This window comes from Sapajus apella, unplaced genomic scaffold (genome assembly GCF_009761245.1).
Source record: "Sapajus apella isolate SASKATOON/1434 unplaced genomic scaffold, GSC_monkey_1.0 scaffold5, whole genome shotgun sequence".
Lineage (NCBI taxonomy): Eukaryota > Metazoa > Chordata > Mammalia > Primates > Cebidae > Sapajus > Sapajus apella.
In genome coordinates, this window is record NW_022436945.1 from 25727076 (window position 1) to 25744593 (window position 17518).

A 17518-nucleotide genomic window follows, 5' to 3' on the forward strand; every position below is an offset into this window, starting at 1 on the left:
GAGGAGATGTGCTCCGTTTATTTATAAATTAATATAGATCCCGTTTAATTTTCTTATGTCGATTTTCTCTCTGAATCAGGAAATAGCTCAAAGCCTCATTGGTTCTTTTTTTACTTCAAAAAAGGGACAAGGTGTGAAGCTGATGCTGCCCTCCCCGCTTTTTCGATATCTCAGGAATAAGTGAGACCTAAAGTGTCCCGATTTTAAGTGTCTATTCTACTCTCACATACAGGATCTTGGCATCAGAGCCAGATGACAGGACTTAGTGAGCAAATGACAAGGATGGCAGAGAAGTGGGCAGGGAAGAGAGAGGAAGGAGAGGAAGGAAGGAGGAAAGAGGCCCCTTCCTACTTGGCTTCCGGAGCAGAAACCACACTGTTCACGCTGGAGAAATCTCTCTAATGAGACATAGTCAACAACCAGAAGTGTCCCACCCAAACCAATGATGCAATTGATTTTCCTGTACTACTGTGGACAGCAGCTGTATTTACCAACCACCCTAAACAGGAGTGCATTACTGTTCTACTCACAAGCAATGGTACTGAGTATCCCACTGCCTGCAGCGGAGACTGGGGAGCACGTGCTAAACCAAGAGCAGCCAAGGCAGCTGGCACCTGTGCGATTCCTCCCTATAAGGGATGGTGAAGTATTCGTCTTCATTTAAGGAAAATGAGTCAGGCAGGATGCCCAGATCTTGCTTTGCTTTTCCTAAGGAGAAAGGCTGAGATCTGGAGCCTGACTGGGTTTTTCTCTGCCCAAGAGGAACAAGATCCTCAGTAAAGAATTGGTACCTCATCCTGATAAAAGAATTGATCCATTCTTTGATCAGGGCCTAGGGTTGTCTCCGTGAATATCAAAAAGATAAAGCTAGAGACTTTGACTGGAGGGTTGTCCTTGCCCTCCCCACCCCCACCCTCATGCCCACTTCTCTCCTGCTGTATCTTCAGATCTCACCTCTGTGATCATGTTCCAAGAAGCTATCCTTCCAGATTATGAGATCTGATTTTATTTTTTAATAGCTTTATTATGCTTTTGCAGATCTTCCTTTTTCTCTTTGGGGCCTTTGTCACATGCAATTTTCTATTCGTTCGTCTAATCGTTTGATCAATGCCAGTTTCTCCGACCACAGTCCCATCCGTGGAGGCACTGTCCTGTTGGCGGGCAGCATTCAGTCCCCAGCACCTAGGACAGAGCCTGACAGTTAGAAGAAACTCAGTATTCATTGAAAGAAATGAAGACTAGAGTTTAGAAAAGTACATTATGGTATTAAGTACAATGAAAAGTATTTAAAACTTTAATAAATTTAGATTACGGCCCTTTGAGAAATGCCAATATCTCTCTATTCACTTACATAGAATATATATGTACACACACACACACACACACACACACACACACACATATATAAATTTACCTTTTCAGTGAAGGTCACGGGACATGGACTGTATTTCTGTTTCTAATAGGAAGAAAGATGGATAGGCACATCCTTTGTTTTGTGTGTGTGTGTGTGTGTGTGTGTGTGTGTGAGAGAGAGAGAGAGAGAGAGAGAGAGAGAGAGATGGAGTTTCGCTCTTGTTACCCAGGCTAGAGTGCAATGGCATGATCTCGGCTCACCGCGACCTCCGCCTCCCGGGTTCAAGCCATTCTCCTGCCTCAGCCTCCTGAGTAGCTGGGACTACAGGCACGCACCACCATGCCCAGCTAATTTTTGTATTTTTAGTAGAGATGGGGTTTCATCATGTTGACCAGGATGGTCTCGATCTCTCGACCTCGTGATCCACCTGCCTCGGCCTCCCAAAGTGCTGGGATTATAGGCGTGAGCCACCACGTCTGGCTGTGTCCTTTGGTTTTTAAAATGGTTTTGGTATTCTTCTGGAAACAAGCTACAGCAAGCTTTCATTATCTAGGTTAGAGTTGTGTTGTCAGTTTAGCACTTGGATTTTTGCATGATATCCAAGCCCCCACTGCACATAACTTCCAGAAAGTGTTTTAATATGATTTTATGTAATGACACCTTAGCATCATCCATAACACCTAGTAATGCCCTGTGAGGTCTGTCTTTTAAAGTTGCCCTGAATACCCTTTGGCCTAGGGAAGCGATTTTTCTAGATATTCTATAGGATGTATCTCTACAACTATATAATAACCATTCTTTAATTCGCTCAACAAAAATTTGTTGACCTTATGTATATTAAAGTCTAATGAAGAAAGACAGAGAATAAGCAAATAAGTAACTAAAATGCATAGCTTCATTTGGGCCGAAAAGTGAGTTATAGAATAAAGCAGGGAAAAGATAGGGGGATCTTAGGGGTGTAGCGGGCTTGTGGTTTTATTTCAGGGAAGATCTTTCTGGAAAACTGACACTTAAAAAAAGTCTCTAAGCTGGTGAGGAAGCAAGCCATAATCCTACCTCAGGGGAGTTTGTCCCAGGCAGAGGGATTGCCAGTGCCAATGAACTCAGGCGAAATCTTGCCTTGTGTGTGTGAGGAACATCAGGAGCCTGAGATGGCTGGATCAGAGGGAGAGAGGAAAGGTTGTGGGAGATGAGGTGAGAACTGGTCATGCCTTGCAGGCATTGGAAAGACTGCATTTCATGCTGAGTGACTTCAGGAAACATGAAGGGTTCTCAACAGAGAAGTGATCTGAGTTAGATTATAACTGTGTTGAGAATAGACTTTAGAGCAAGAGGAGAAACAGGGAGACCCGTTATTGTTTAATTGCAGTAAAGCAGGCAAAAGATGGCATGGCTTAGAGGTAGAGCTGGTGGGGAGTGGGTTAGAATGTAGAAATACACTGAGCCAGGGGTTCTCATAGGGTTTTTCTGGTTTCCCGGACTGCTAGCTCTTTCTTTTTTTTATCTGAGTTTTCTTTTCTTTCTTTTTTCTTTCCTTTTTTTTTTTTTTTTTTGAGACAGAGTCTCACTCTGTCATCCAGGCTGGAGTGCAGTGGCACAATCTCAACTTACTGCAACCTCTACCTCCCAGGTTCAAGTGATTCTCCTTCCTCAGGTTCCTGAGTAGCTGAGATTACAGGTGCCTACCACCATGCCTGGGTAATTTTTGTATTTTTTTTTACTAGAGATGGGGTTTCACCATGTTGGCCAGCTGGTCTTGAACTACTGACCTCAAGTGATCCACCTGCCTTGGTCTCCCAAAGTGCTGGGATTACAGGCGTGAGCCACTACGCCTGGCCTATCTGATTTTTCTAAGCCAAAATATTTATTCTTACATTTGTATTTTCTATGTAATCAATGTAAAATATTAAATGCCTAATATTGAGAAGAAATATATTGCTATAAGTGACATCTAGTAATCCATATAATATAAGCAAATTCTGAAATTTTTTATATGAAAAGTATTTACTAGATAGCTACTATCTCAAGACAATTCTAGGGGCCTATATATGTAATATGTTTTCAAAAAAAGCTAATGGTTGATTTTATACTTTGGGTATGGAATGAATGAGTTTTGCTTTTATTTCTCCTTTAAATATGCCAGTGAGGGAGAAAAAAAAATATAATGCAATTTCTTCAGGCTACTTCTTATTTATTTATTTATTTTTTTGTTCAGGGACCAGGGGTCTTTAAAATATATTATTGTGCCTTAACAACAATGAAACTCCAACTTTAAAAAAGTACATAATGTTTTTTGTTTATAACACAAAGATTATGCTAATTATTGCAAGTAAATTGTCAATAATTTCATCCCTACTTCATATGTGATCTTTGGAGAGTTGCCCTAGAGATCTTTATTTTTAAAAATTGCTATACGTTTTAGGTCTGAATTGAACTAATGTGGCCATATGTCACCCACAATCTTTATATCCTGTGCATAAATCATTTTTTATGAATAATTGTACACTTGGCAAGAAGTATAAGATCCTTCAAGGGATAGAAGGAGAAATTTACTAATTGGCATTCCACAGGAACCAAAGTAGTAAAATTTTTCTTGATAGCTCTCTAGTAGTATGCAAACAGAAGTTAGCTAGGTGTTACTCCAGTGAGCTGGAAACTCCAATTTACCTAATTTACTATTTAGAGAACATTTAAATGACCCCAAATAATCTACATTTTTTTTTTTAACCAAAGTGAGATTCTCTTAAGAAGGGAAACTCTGGCTAATTCCTCTCCTAGGGATTTGTTCTTTTTGTTGCTGTTATTATTGTTTTTCAAGTAGCCAGGTTGCCTCTCAAATAAAATCTTTTGCAAAGGGATCTACTCCTACACATTCTGTAATCTGGAGCTATTCTATTTCTAGATTTAACTTAAGTTTAGAAAAATCACCAAAGTTACCTCAAGCAGTCAAGACAGACAGAAGGGTGGTGATGTCATCTATATCTCTTAATGAAGCCTTTGTTCGCTAGGCAAAATGAAAAGTTTTCCATAAGGGAGAACTCTGGGAGAACTGTATGCTGTCCTACAGTAGGAGAAGGAATTTTCCATGTCGACATAAAAGCTTCATCTTGGCCAGGCGCATTGGCTCATGCCTGTAATCCCAGCACTTTAGGAGGCCAAGGAGAGAGGATTGCTTGTCCTCTGGAGTTTGAGACCAGCCTGGGCAACATGGTGAAACCCCATCTCTATAATAAAAAACAACAACAAAACAAAATTAGCTAGGCATGGTGGCACACATGTGTAGTCCCAGCTGCTTAGAAGGCTGAGGTGGGAAGATGTCTTGAGCTTGGGAGGTGGAGGTTTTAGTGACTTGAGTTCATGCCACTTGCACTCACTCCAGCCCAGGTGACAGAGTGAGATTCAGTCTCAAAAAAAAAAAAAAAAAGAAAACCCAAAACATTTTATCTTGACATTTCTTTAAACAGTCTGAGGGTTTTTGTTTGTTTGTTTGTTTTGCATGCAAATTCAAAACAGTAGAAGAATTCTGCCTCTTATCATTTGCTAGCATTGCTGTCATTTATTGAGCACTTATTGTGTGCCAGGTCCTATGACAACCATTTTATCCATATTTTCCCATTTCACTTCCAAAACAATCCCTGGAGGTAAGTTTTATTTCTGCTTTTTTAAGGATAAAGAAGCTAAGGCTCTAAGAAGCTCAGAGATATGAAAATATGGACAAATATTGCCGAATACACAAATCGTAGAGACTGGACTTGAACCTAGATCTATACCTCCAAGACATATTAAGTGCTACATTATAGGTTTCTACAAATTTTACAAATGGTTATGCAGACATTTATTTCCTTAGGAAACATGGTAGTGTTTATTCCACTGTTGAAATAACAAGGTAAAATATCCTGATTGTCATGGTAAAACCCCAAGGAATGAAAGGTTATATTCACAAAAGCTCTAGAATTTTTAGTAAGTAGTTGATAAAACTTTTATGTATTATCATTTTAGGAGAACCTGTCAGGTTTTCATAGAAATTTTAATAACTATTCAATAACTATTCACGAACAAAATTAGTAACTATGACATCTGAAAGTTCTAGAACAACACAGTCCATTTCCACAATTGTGGAATTGTTTTATATCTGTGTTGTTCATTATGGTACCCATCATACCTACTCAGTCATTGAGATTTTTAAATGTGTTTAGACTGACTGAGGAGTTAAATTTAATTTTATTTACTGTTTATTAATTTTCATTTAAACTTAAATAGCCGCATGTTATAGGAGAGTGCAACTCTAGAATGTCTATTGTGAGGTCACAATAGGAATAGTTAGGGGAAAGGAGAAAGATAATTTTCAAAGGGTGAAATGTTGCAAAAACTGAATATTTCTAGTAGTTTCTGGTTGTACAAAAAATGGAATAGAGAAAGAAAAGCTAAAGATATTTGATTTAGAAGCAGCCAGAGAGCACCTGGCCCAACAACCGTTGAGAAATCTTTTGAGTAATCTGCATGGTCTCTGCCTATCGCTCCTTTGTCAGGTTATATTATGGCAAAAGATAATGATACAAAAAAGCTTTAATCGTGTTTTTAAAATAAAATAATTATTTTGATTTTTAAAAATTAAGTAAGACAAAGTGACACATCTTAATGATAATAAATCCATTTTACTCCTGTCTAGGCAATGGGAAGGATTATGGAAAAGACTACACACTTATTTTTCACTTGCAAAGAAAATCTAGGCTGGAACTGCAAATCAAAGAAGTGGATGAATTTGGAAACTACAGCTGCCCTCATTATAAAGGCACCGTTGTCGTTTATAAAGTACCTAAAGGAAAGATAGTTCCCAACTTGAATCAATCTCTCGTAATTAATGAAAATCTTTCTCAGTTGCCAATTTGCAAATTACCATTGAGATTGCCAAAGGTGAGTTATTTTACTTTTCTAATTACTATATTTTGTTAATTATTTATAATTCTGTAACACAATCAGCTCTGCAGGCATAGAGACACATACAGTTGAAAGAAAAGGTAAGAGTAGAGTTAATAAAGAAGGAGTAGGCAGGTCCCATTTTAGATTTTTAGGTCCAATTCTAGAGTATTAGAATACACGTTAGGATTTCTTCTTTTCTCATATCTGCCTGTCTAACAAGAATACTTCAGATTGGTCTGGTCCTCACAGCATATTGTTGCTAACTATGAAAATAGTGTCATTCATTTTCTGTAACAGCATCTGAGTCACTGGGAAATTATTTATGAAAAGAATACATTTCAGAGCACATCATTTTAAGGCAAAGTCATGGTGAGGAAAAAAATGACCTCAAAATATTTACATTGAAACTTACGAGATTCTGCATGTTTGTCTCATGAGTTATGCGTGCCTGAAATTCTTACTCATGTCAGAAAGTAGTATTATTTCTTTGAACATGTCAAACACAAATAAATACATTTTATTTCTATGTATTACAATTACATAGAAGCACTAGGACATAGTGCTTCTCTAAATGAATTTATAATCCAGTGGATAAGTACACAAAACATATACACAAAATTACGTTGCAAGATAGTAACTAATTGGAGTTACATTTAGATTATATGAACAGTGGTACTAATAGTTGGTACTAGATGATACTAATAGCTGTTCAGAGAAGGGAAATGGCTTTTCTACAAAATGTTTGTGGCATTTTATCTGAGCTTTGTAAGTTGCTGGATTCAGTCAGTGGAAAAGTAGAAAAAAGGCAAGTTAGAGGGAGAAAATAGAATACATTTGACTGGGGTGGTAGGCATAGCTTAGCAGGAATTCACAGTTTGTGTAATAACCATTGTAATAATGACTAATATGCCAAAGACCTTTCAAACACTTTACATGCATTGTATCATTAAGTCCTCAAAAAATCCTACAATACATAATTGCTCTTATTTTTAGGGGAAACTGAGGTACAGAAATTTTAGGCAACTTGCCCAGGTTCTCATAGCCAAGTAAATGGCAGAGAGCTAAAATTCAGACCCAGGAAACCTGCTTTCTGTGTGTTGAACAGCTATTATGCTGTCACTTAGCACGTAATGCTAGGATTGTTAGTCAAAGATACAAGGTGGATTTTAGGGCATCTAGGTTCACCTTTGACAGTGTGTGACATCTATACTATGCTTTTGTATAAAGATAATATTAGAAATATTTAACAAATGATATGACCTGACACCAACCGGTCAAATTGAAAGCAGCCTACAGTGGAGAGGAAGAGGTTCTTGATGACACTAACTTTATTTGCTGGTTTTTGGGGAGATCCCAGGGTCCCTGGGCGGCATGCGTAAGTAGAGGAATTTATTAAGCCATTGATACTAAAAATGACACTTTGATGACAGTATAGCCAAACTGGTGTACATCCACTATCAGATTTGCTTCTGGGCATTTTCATTTCCACCATAAGACTCTGCACCATATGGCTGTTATCCATGCATGGGGCACTTTTCCCTGAGATAGTCTCATAGCTGCTGCTTCCTCATTCAAGCCTAATCTCAGATGTCACTTGTTATTCTTGTTCCCTTATCTCCTAATCTGAAGTCACTTTTTAACTTGCTACCCTTTTTCTATGTACTTCCTAATACTCATCACTGATATGTTTAGATTCATTTATTTGTTCATGTATTTTCTATTTTCCTTTGCTTCTTTAAAAAGCAAACTCCATGAATGAAGGATTCTGTCTATTATGTCCAGGTTCCTTCTTCTGTGATAGAATAGTGCCTGGCACATAGAAGGCACCCTCATTATCTGTGACTCGGTGAATAAGGGGAGGTCTATAGCTTTCTTTAAAAGTTTAAGAACTATTGACTTGAAGGAATACTCAAATTCTCTGTTTTGTAGTTGAGAGTCTGATCCTGCAAACTCTTAACTGGCAGGCTAAGGCATCGATGCGGATGGAGCGGAGAGGTGTAAGGGCAGCTCTCCAGGAAGCTCAGTTGGCACATTACTTCCAGAAAGCCCCATGTTGCTCTGCTGGTATGAGAGGCTGAAAGGGAGACAAGCCAGGAACGGTGGAATTCTCTGGCAAGAGATAGTAAGGGCCTTACTGGGATGATGGCAGACCATGGAAAGAAAGATCCTTATGTAAGAGAGGACAGACATGAAGTCCAAAACTGTGATAGGAATTCAGCTTTCATTTATTAATGTTTTCTCTGTTGGCCTGACTTTATAAAATTAGCCAAATTAGTCAAGACAAATTAGCTAATTAGCTAAGACAGATAATTTAGGGGTTTCCGTAGATTTTTCTCAGTAAAAGCCTGTGTTTACAATTGTCCAGTACGTTTGCATCAGCTTCTTCTCTGCTTTGATTCTGCTACACCACTCCCTACCTACCAGCCTGAGCAATTCTTCCTGAACCTCGTTCACATCGGTGCTTAAGCGCAAGCTCTCCTAGGAAGCCTTCCCTTACTCCTCCTTTGTACCGGGTTAAGTGTTGCTGCTATATGCAGCTAAAGCACTTTGTACTTGCCTTTTCACTGTAGTTACCACATTTCATGACAATCACTTGCTTGTTTCCTTCCCTTGCTGTTGTAATGGCTTTTTGGGAAGTCTATTTTTTAAAATATTTTTTCTAATCACCCCCCCCCCGTGAAGTTTTATTATCACAGATATACTGTGTGTCTGTTTATGTACTATATATTTATCTCTGTGTTATACATCTAAAAGAGTAAGTCTTTTTGTGTCTCACCCAAGGATGAATTTTCTTTCCCTGGGGTGACATTATCAAAACTGAGAATGTGAGAATGCAGGCAATGAACCGCACAGGCACGGACACTGTCCCACTCAGCTCTGTATGGCCAGGGCAGACAGATAGTACATGCTTGATAAATATTTGTGACTAATGAGATGAGCAAGATAATTTCTGCACACCTTACGCTTACTCAACCTTGAAATCGATAATCCTGAAACGATATTGGCATATTTAAAAATAGTACATTTAAACGTCTGCTGCCTTTCATAGATGAATCTACTGCCAATATGCCATCTGTGCTTTCTTCTTATCCCAGACGGTTTGTACAGGGCTTTCCAGATTTACTCTCTGAGCCCTTTCTTGTGCCCAAAGTCTTCAGAAATAAGTTTGTCAGGTTGAAACAGAATCTGCGGCTGTGGGAACTTTTTGCTTTTCAAACTAGTATAACAAAATGGGAATTGAAACCATGACCTTTATTTTGCAAGATGAGACTTATTTCATAACGTTCAGAATTTAAAAAATTTGCCTCAACCAAGCAGTATTAGAATGTGCTATTTTTCAGAAATGGAAGTAGCCCAATATAGCAGTAGCTTGGCATTAATGAATGTGACACTATTTGGATATTTACACATATAGCCTAAAATAGGTGAAGGTATTTGTGAAAATTCAAAGTGCTTTATACACAGAGAACAAGCAGCAAATATTTACATATGTGTGTATAGGCATAGAACCACACACATAATTAAAAAGTGTCATGTTAATATACTGTGTCTGATTCATAAAGATGAGAAGACATATTACTTTTTAGTTCATACTTGGGAGGATCTCTCTTCTCTTATTCTTCAGAGTCTGTAGTTCATTCATTCATATATTAATTAATTCAACAAACAGTGTATCCCAAAGGCTCAGTATATAGTGGTATTCTGGTATGTAGGGTCTTATTATTCCCTTTCTTTTTTATAGCATGTTTTCAACCCAGAGGCAGAGTTATCCCTTAAAGCAGGAGTCCCCAGTCCCTGGGCCATGAAATGGTAGCAGTTCGTGGCCTGTTAGGAACCAGGCTGCACAGCAGGAAGTGAATGGTGGGCAAGTGAGCAATGCTTCATCTGTATTTACAGCCACTCAGCATTGCTTGCATAACTGCCTGAGCTCTGCTCCCTGTCAGATCAGTGGTGGCATTTGATTCTTGTAGGAGAGCAAACCCTATTGTGAACTGCACCTGCAAGCGATCTAGGTTGCATGCTTCTTATGAGAATCGAATGCCTGATCTATCACTGTCTCCCATCACCCCTACATGGGACCATCTAGTTGCAGGAAAACAATCTCAGGGCTCCCATTAATTCTAAATGACAGCATATAATTACTTGATTATATATTACAAGGTAATAATTATAGAAATAAACTGCACAATAAATGTGACTTACTCGAATCAACCCGAAACCATTCCTCCAACACAGAAAAATGTTCTTCTATGAAACTGGTTCCAGGTGCCAAAATAGTTGGGGACTACTGCCTTAAAGTATCAGTCAAATTGTCTCATGCTTCTGCTCCTTCAGTGGCTCCCAGCTTCTCTGTCAACTTGGCCCTCACTGACTCCAGGGCCTTCTGTGTTCTACTCTCCTCTCACTTATTCAACCACAATGGCCTTGAGTTTTTGGAATATGCCACACCTGCTTCCACTTTTGGTCTTTGTTAGTGATTCCCCTTGCCTGGAGTGTTCTTCCATCAGATACCTGCATGTCTATTACCCTTACCCCCTTCACTTCTTTGCTGAATCTTCACCTTCTCTCTGTGGTTTACCCCGATTCTATTTAATGTTGCAATCTACTCTTACCCCTACAACCTGACACTCCTAATCCTCTTTAATCTGCCCTAATATTTTTCCTCTAAATCATTTCTCCATTTTTACATGTACTTCTTCATTTGTAGATTTCTTGTAAAAAAAACTCTCTATTCCATAACTAGAATGTAAACTCCGTGAAGACAGGGAACATTTTTTTGTTCACTGCCAAATCACAAGTACCTAGAATGGTGTCAGGCATGTTAGATGCTCAATAAACATGAGTGAATGAGTATTTATAAATAGAACTTGCATTTTATGGACCAAAAATGTGAGGAGGAAAGTGAAAAGTACCAAGGAAGAAAATAAATTAGCATTAGAGGATGGACGGAATTGGTGGTGTGAGCTGGTAGGTGGGATGGCTAGGGAAGACCTCACTGCGGAGGGAACTATTGGGCAGAGGAGCAACCAGTGACCAGAACCTTCCTGTATGGCCAGGAGAGCATCCAAATGGGAGATGCAGAAGACTCTGAGATGGGGATATGCTTCAAGTCAGGGACTCGAAGGAAGGCTGTGATGGTCAGCACGCATGTGAGGGCTACAGAAAGATGATGAGGTTTGTAAGATTGGAAGGGTCCTGGTGATACTTCATATTCCATGCAATCTTCAGAAAATGATCCCACAAACAATATATTTGAAAATATGTGCTTGACAAGAATATTGATTCACCACTAAATCTCTCTCAAGTTGTGCCTCAGCCTTTCTCCTTTCACAGAATGTTTAAGTAAATTCAGTTCACACTGTACATAATTGTACTTTGGCAGAAACAAGGCCAGTTTTAAAAAAATCCTCAAAGGATTTTTACGTGGAAGGAAGTGGAGAGAATATTGCATGTGTGTGCGCGTCTGAAGTCACACCAGATAGGTGACTATAGGCCATTTGCTTATTTGTGCTAGCTTGGGTTGTGACTACCTTTGGCTCCTTCTGCCAACTTGGAGGTTTTGCTTTGAAGAAAAGGACTCCAGATCGAGGCTGGAGTTTCCCAGTGAAACCTAACCCACATATTTACGTAAGCCATCTGTTGACCCGAGTTTTGCTTAGCCTGAACTTCCTGATTCTTTTTTTTTTTTTTTTAACTGAACTCTTGACATGTGATTTCTAGTAAATAATGATATGGCTTCAGCACTTTCTTTCTCACTGCATTAAATGACTTGCTGTGTCAAAGGGAGGAAGCAGGCAGATGGTAGTGCAGGAATCAGGTCATTGGAATCACCACTTTCACCACTTTGGATTTCATTACCATCTCACTGCTGATAATTTTTTTTCCTGTGTCATTTTTTTTTTTCTAACAATATGAAATACCAAAGCAATTTTGACTAGATAAATGAGATGATCCTGAACCATTCAAAATAGTTACTTCCACAGCATGTTAATTCTGCTCAGACTTCCCAGTTGCAGTAATTTTACAAAATTATATTAGGGTTCAAGGATAAAATGGAACTTATGTTATTGCTAGGTACTTTAAAAAGCAGGTTGAAAGAGCACATTAGAAAAAAGCTCTATAAGAAAAATCAGGATTTTGTTTTGTTATGTTGTGTTATTGCTGTGGTTTTTGAGGGAATAGTGGACACATTGTGATTAAGTTTTCTGTAACGTAGTGTCATGCTTTCTGTACTAGAGTTAATTCCAGGAACATGTTTGGTGCTTCATGTCCCTTCCCCTATCAATTATAGAAGAAAGCCACTAGGATTTTAGTAAATAAAAATATTATGTTAGGTCAGGGGCAGTGGCTCATGCCTGTAATCTCAGCACTTTGGGAGGCAGAGGCAAGCAGATCACAAAGTCAAGAGATTGAGACCATCCTGGCCAACATGGTGAAATGCTGTCTCTACTAAAAATACAAAAATCAGCTGGGAGTGGTGGTACATGCCCGTAGTCCCAGCTACTCTGGAGGCTGAGGCAGGAGGCAGAGGTTGCGGTGAGCCGAGATGGTGCCACTGCACTCCAGCCTGGTGACCGAGCAAGGCTCCCTATAAAAAAAAAAAAAAAAAAAAAAAAGAAAGAAAGAAAGAAAAAAGAAATATTATGTTAATTTTTGTAACCTCTGAAAGTTTCCAAAATCTTCTCTCTCTTTCCAGTGAGAAGGATGGCTGGAGAAGAGAGAACTCTGGGTCTCCATGAGCCTCCCTTACACATTATCCTTGTGTCTGCAGTCCTACCTTCCTCTAGGCAATCGGAATGACCTTCAAAGCCACAGTTTTGACCATGTCACTAAGAGGAACATGAGGGGAAAATGAGCAAAGCTGGTTTAGTCAGAAACAAGATCCTTTGTTCTTTTTTTGGAAAGTAATTTGACCACCAGTTTAATGAGAAGAGGTTCTTTCCCTTCTCCTCCCCCATCCCTTTCTCCAGCTCCCCTTCCCTTTTCCTTTTCCTCTCCCCTCCCCCTTCTCCCCTTATCTCTTCCTCTGCACCTTCTTTTTTCCCTGCCTTCTCCCCTTTTTCCTTCTCGAGTCCCTCCCTCCTTCTTCCTCCTTTAACCGTTGGCTTTAAAAGATAAGGTTTTCTCTGCTTAGAGAGCAGTGTAACTAAACAGGAATTGGGCACTATATTGTCACAGAGCTTTCAATATTTCTTTTACAAAGGAAGCACACATACTCTTGTCTATCTAAACATATTTACTAATTAAAAAGTCAATGATGTGCATGCATTTATTCTCCTAAAATTGTAACATTTACTAAGTAAAAAAGTATGCTCATTAGCTCAAACAGATTTTGGTTTATGAACTTCAACTGTTTTGTTTTTGTTTTTCTGTCTGTAGATGTATTAGATCAGTCAACATGTTAATTAGCAAAGACAAAATGCCTAATACATACAAGATATTGTGTAAGGCCTAAAAAAAAATAATAATAATAATGGAAGCCAAAGTTCTAGCTTTCAGGGAAATTACAGTCCAGTTTAGGAAATAATGTATAAACACTTTCAAAGTTAAAAAACAAAGCAAGAGATAAATAATAATTGAATACAACAATACAGCATTAGCAAAAGACAGGAACTGATTGCAAATGAACAGTAAGATATTAAGTGCTAGGGTATTTCAGAGAAAGGGGTAATCCCTGTGGACTGAGGTGACCTGCGGGTTCTTCAGAGAGCAAAATTATTGCAGAGAATGTTTAGGATCTGGAGAGGAAGAGAGAAGGAGGTAATGAGTTTTACACAAGAGAGATGGCATGAGTAGAGACTTGGAAGTGGCCAAGCACAAGATGTGTTCCCAGAAAGGATGATGAATACACCTGCATTTCTTCAGGGGAAGATTTGGAAAAGCCGTGTCGGAAATAAGTTGGGGAAAGATTATGGAGGGCTTTCAATTCCTTATTTACGTTAATCAAATATCTCTGTAATTGTCATAAGCCAGCTGTCTGTCAAAATTCATTAAAAAATTGTGATTGATTTCATGACATAGAGACCACATGCAAACCAGAGACCCTTAGTGTTTAAGTCAACAAATTAATCTGTCATCTACTGGCATTCTTGAAACTGGTATGGGCATAATTGAGGATGGAGAAATAGATATCTGGTTTGTTTATAATTAAGTTAATCTTTTATTTTTTGAGTGATAGCCCAAGCCATTGGAAAGTCATTGGAAAATTTAACCAGGAGAGTGATATGAACAAGTTTTGTTGGCAACATTACTACGACAGCCTATAAGGATAAATTAGAAAGGGATGAGCTTAGCAATAGTAATAAAAGAGCTAATAAAATAGTCCACAGAAGAGAGGGTGGTAGGCTATGTAAGATCATGACAGGAAGGATAGCAAGAAGATAACAGAGTTGGAGAGAGATTCAGGATTTGAGATCAACAGGTCTTGGTGATAGAGTGAATGAGTGTGGGACTGGGAGGTAGAAGAATATTGGCAGATAGAGGAAGTTGTGAAGGGGCTTTCCACAGTGGCTCTCAGAACACTGGTTTGAGCTACTGTCCTGTGATGCAACACAGCGTTTGTTGACTTTACTTTGGAAGTGTTGTTTAAACATGCATTTTATCTTCAGTCCCCCTAACACTGCCCTAACAAATAGATGATAGCAACTTTTTCCTCAGAGGCCTATCACCAGTTCCCTTATCTGCTTTAGGCTGCCTTCCTCACAATTGACACGTTGATTTTTCTCAAAAACAAACATGATTTTATCACTCTTCCAAAACTTCTCACTGGATGTCTATTGATCAAAAGTCCAAGGCAGTTACCATGGCGTATAGGGCCCATTACAAACTCCCACAACTCATCGTCACAACATTTTATATTACATTTCCCCTACTAACATATTTTGCTCCAGTTCTACTGAAAGTCTCACTTCTCTCCAAGACTCTTCCCGGCAGGCTGCTATTGTGACAGAGCAATGACTGTACACTTAACCCTATTTAGAAGAAGTCTAAATTTTTCAGGCAGGATTAGGCACTGCACTGTATCGGTAACTAAAGTGCTTTTAATATATATGTATATATATTTAAATATATATGTAAACATATGTTCTATTATAATTTTTATTTATATAAAAATCATGGTAATGATAATAATAACTAATACCTACTAAATTATTTCCTGCTAGTAATTTGATAAAGCACTTACACACATTAACTTATTCATTGGAAAAAAATACTTAAACAAAGGTTTCTTCATTTAAGAAACTGAAGCATAGAGGTTTTCCCCAAGGGGAAATGGCAAAGCTACTGTTTGAAACCAAGTTTGTCTGATTTCAGTGGCAACACTCCTAACGTTATACTCTGCTGTCTTCTTTTGAGACTGAGTTCCTCGGGGCTGAGAGCACTGCTTATTCAATTTTGTAATCCCTTCCCAAGAAAGCATTCAGTAATGTTTTGCTGAACTCTTTAATGCATAAATGAAAGCATGCTGGGGAAATTGATAAAGCAATTGAAGGTGGAGTTTTAGTAGCTGACAGCTTTACCTGTTTTCTTCCCAGCTAGCAGTTCCATTTAGTAGAAGCCTTTCATGATTTTAAAGGAATGACTAATAGGCTTTCACATACTGTCGCAAGACCTGGGAGAGAGGCATTTGGTGTGTGGCTGTCCGGGCCTTTCCCAGAAACATTCGATTACTCTTTCTGTTGGAAAAACTATTTCTAGCTATGATCCAAAAAGCCAAACCAAAACAAAATATCAGGAAATTTTTAACCTGCTAGAATAACCTAGAAAGAATTATGCTGAGAGTTAAATAGGCACTTTAACAGGATTAAAGTAGATTGACAAACCTGTTGGGATTATCATCTAACAATGGAGGAATAAAGAAAGGAGGCTAACATTAATGCAAGTTCGGGCAATGCTGTATATCTTTCTTTGATTTGTTGAGCTACTTCATGAAGTAATAATGTCTTCCACATAGCTGCATTTATGGGTCAAGGACATCTGCTTTTGCCAAAATTACTTTTTATTTTTAGAATACAGAGCAAAATCTGAAACACTTTAGCAATCATTGAGATTTATGGAGCGCATGCATGTTTGAAGTGCTTTATGTGCATTACATCATTTAATCCTCACAGCAACCTCATGTGGTGCACCTACTTTGCCCATTTAGTAGGTAAAGAATGAAAATAGAGACATGCATTTAAAAAACAGATCTCTCTATGCCAGACTGCCTTCGATAAATTTTCTTCACTGCTTCCATATATATTCCATTTATATTTTCTGAATTGTCCAGATCTTTATATCTGTATATCTCACTTTACATCTGTAGCCATTTCTGGATGCCCCTTCCTTCTATGTGTCCCTGCTCCTTAGATTCTTTGGAGTTTTTTGAATTGATCAATCGGGTTACTAGGGGCCTAAAGCTGTCTTCTTTTGTCCAGTCAAGGACTGAGAAATGTATTAATCCCCGTCCCCTTGAAAAAACCATAATTAGATTGATATTATAAGAGTGTGATTTTCTAAGAATCAAGCAATTGAAGAAACAATGAAGAAGCAAAATAAAAAATGTGCATGAGTTTGAAGCAAAGGTCTGAGCACTGCTTCTATGAATGATCAGTAGGAAACTGATTTTGTTTCTAAATCTAATTTCTTGATTTACCTTCAAGTAAGAATACTATTGGTCAGCACTTCTTTCCTAAACTCTGTTCTTACTTTGTCCCACAGCAATTTTCCTTCTCTGTGGATTTGTGCTGATTTCCTGACCTCACTATGTGGAGGTACTTCCTTTTCTTTTGAGGGCCAAACATTTTTGCCTAGGTTTTCAGGAAGTTCTACACTGACTGTGCAATTATAAGAAAGTTCACAAAGACAACAACAGATTATTGGCAGATGCTGGTTCTGGGGTCTTTTAATTTACTTAATTCAAAAAACCTTGTGTGTATGTGTGTGTGTATGTGTGCATGCATACTTATGAATGGGTATGCAGGTGTGCACATAAGCATGCACAAATACTTAAATACACACAAAAATAGAGAAAGTATGCAACGAACTTACATGGACTCACCTCCGTCACTTTCTGCCATACTTATTTTATCTAACACCCTAGTTTGTTTTGTTAGACTATTTTAAAGCAAATCACAGTTACAATATCATTTTATGTGTAAAAACCTCAGAATGCTTCTCTAAGAGGTAAAAACTTTTAAAAAAGATACATGACTGGGCTGAGCACCCAGGTGGCTCAAGCCTGTAATCCCAGCACTTTGGGAG

General features: G+C 38.4%; 1 protein-coding gene across 1 annotated transcript in view; it reads left to right on the plus strand.

The window, feature by feature from the left end:
* DTHD1 (death domain containing 1) overlaps positions 1–17518 on the plus strand; it is a 65350-nt gene that overhangs the window by 29599 nt on the left and 18233 nt on the right. The window contains exon 8 of the mRNA XM_032273762.1: positions 6024–6268. Within this exon, the coding sequence (XP_032129653.1) occupies positions 6024–6268 (245 nt within the window). The remainder of the gene's footprint in view (positions 1–6023; positions 6269–17518) is intronic.